Raw genomic sequence first — 2,264 nt, forward strand, 5'->3', positions numbered from 1 at the left:
AGAAGAAGACATGGTCTTCATCAGAACGAGTCGATTTAGCCTTGTCTAATTATCGATGTCGAAATCAAATGAGCCACAGGCTTCAACTTCAGTCATCTAGCTTGCTTCAATAACTATTCTTGTTGCCATTGAAAACACGCATTCAAGCTATAGTTTAATTAAAAAACGGGTTGTTGCACAACCTTATAACACCTCACATTACCCATACAGAAATTCGCAAAAAAAAGGTATTTAAAATTGTGCTTTGCTATGAGTTGTTTATTATTCTATATTTTTTTATATATAATTATATATATACTTTTTTTGATATATGAAAGCAGCTTACAAATTTAGGTTTGCCTAGGTTGGGCATCACTTTATTTCCTACTAACTTATAAAGTTTAGCTTGATTAATTTTAATGGTTAAACTTTAATTCCAAAATCTTGTTAACAAATTCGTAACCTAAAAGTAAAATAGCTCCGCCAGGCACCATTCGTATGGAGACCGGCACTATGCCTTTGTATAGTGCCGTCCAACCCTCTTCTCGAGTTATTATTAACACGGTATTGAGCGTTCCACGGTATTTGATTTTACCCGGCACTGGCTGTGGTCCTTGTATCCGTGTCTTTACTGTATCTAGTGGAAGGCTTATGACACAGCCCATTAAACTGGATAGACTAGCTATTGCCAAATGGCGCAAAAAGTCATTAAACGGATGTTGAGTCTCAGGTGTAGCATCTCGAACTGTCCAATATAGTCCCAAATATATGACATTAAAGACAAAACCTCGAGCCACCAAAGTTGAGACGCCTTTGTACAGTCCTCCGAAACCATAGCCCTCATTTCGAATTATACGCTTTGCCACCTGTAGCGAGGGAAGCTTCTTACGACTTGCCTGCTGTGTAATCTTAATTACTTCGAAAGGAGTTTGTATCAGCGCCTCTACGATACCTCCCATCCCACCAGCCAATGCATAAGTCCACGGGCATGGCGATGATGAGCCAAACATAAAATACGACTTAGATTGATCAAACACCAGAAACTTAATTGAACGTTTTGGCGTATCAATCACTAAAACTGGCACTAAGCCCCGCCAGAATGCTGTCAAACCCTCTTGGCGAAATATTTTTTTGAAGGCATCCAACATGCCCGTATAGTGTACAGGCCCTACGATCGTTTTGCTCTGCAACTGCAGTCGAGTCGTAATCACATCCAATGGCTGCAGTAACAACGTATCCATAATACTTGATGAACTGCCAGCGATAAATTGATAGATTGGATTTTCTGGTAGATGCTCTGGGTGTCTTCCATAGTTCCCGCTAAATTTAGGCATAAATTATATATGTGGCCCTCTGGCTTAGAGGCTTGTCTTAAAATTTTTCATTTAAATTTTTGCAAATATCTTAAACTGATTAAAATTTCAAATGAATACACATTTTTGTAAATTCCAATAAAAGCTTAATTATTGCACCTGTTCAAGCAGGAACATGTCGGCTTTGCATCCGGAAAGATAGAATCCGATGGACGGACTATTGTAGAAGCTGCGGCATCTGGAGGGTTTCCAAAAAGCTTCTTAAAGATACTTTTGTGTATTTATATATATATTTTTATATTTTACAGATGCTTATTTTGTCTCTGAAGAACTCTTGCAGCTCGAACAGGTTTTGTCATATTAAAGATATTTTTGTATCTTATAGATACTTTTCTGCGCCGCATCTGCTGCAGCATCTAGTGACTACTCACTGATATTAGCTACTCCCACGGCGTCAAACAACTTCACCTGCACAAATTGCCATCTGCTGACCACGCCCAGTAGCTCTTCAATTACCACACAATTAAGTGGGCGTATCAAATGGTCAGCAGTAGTCAAAAATCAACGAGCAAACGAATAGGAAACTATTTAGTGGCTCACTCAAAGCAGCTCCCCTAACACTTCACATAAATTAATTACAATTCGCTTGTGAATGTGTTATACTCGTAAAATGGTTGTTCTTGCTGCTGCTTCTGTTGTCAGTTGTCTCGTAATTGTTGTTGTTGAGCTAAACAATTAAGTGCAAATTGTTAAACATGCAGAGCTGCGGTTTGTGTCCCTATTTTCAGCTCCTGTCCCAACTGTCGCTTTGGCTGGTTCCCTGAACCTGAGACCCCCAAAACAAGCTGCGGTTTTGCATTTGACTGACTTTTAGAGTGGAAACTTTATGCGAGACTTTACATTGTAGTTAGTTGTTTAAGTCATTAAGTAGTTGAAGCTGAGGTTACCAAGTTTGCAAAGCGAGAGCTTGCC

General features: G+C 39.2%; 1 protein-coding gene across 1 annotated transcript; it reads right to left on the reverse strand.

The window, feature by feature from the left end:
* Positions 1–314: 314 nt before the first annotated feature.
* Positions 315–1,405, reverse strand: LOC111593770 (mitochondrial 2-oxodicarboxylate carrier). The gene has a single exon (XM_023306790.2). The coding sequence runs from the start codon at positions 1,311–1,313 to the stop codon at positions 396–398; it is 918 nt and encodes a 305-aa protein (XP_023162558.2). The 5' UTR covers positions 1,314–1,405; the 3' UTR covers positions 315–395.
* Between the last annotated feature and the right edge of the window lie 859 nt (positions 1,406–2,264).

Source organism: Drosophila hydei, unplaced genomic scaffold, assembly GCF_003285905.1.
Source record: "Drosophila hydei strain 15085-1641.00,03,60 unplaced genomic scaffold, DhydRS2 tig00000364-arrow-arrow-pilon, whole genome shotgun sequence".
NCBI classification, from domain to species: Eukaryota; Metazoa; Arthropoda; class Insecta; order Diptera; family Drosophilidae; genus Drosophila; species Drosophila hydei.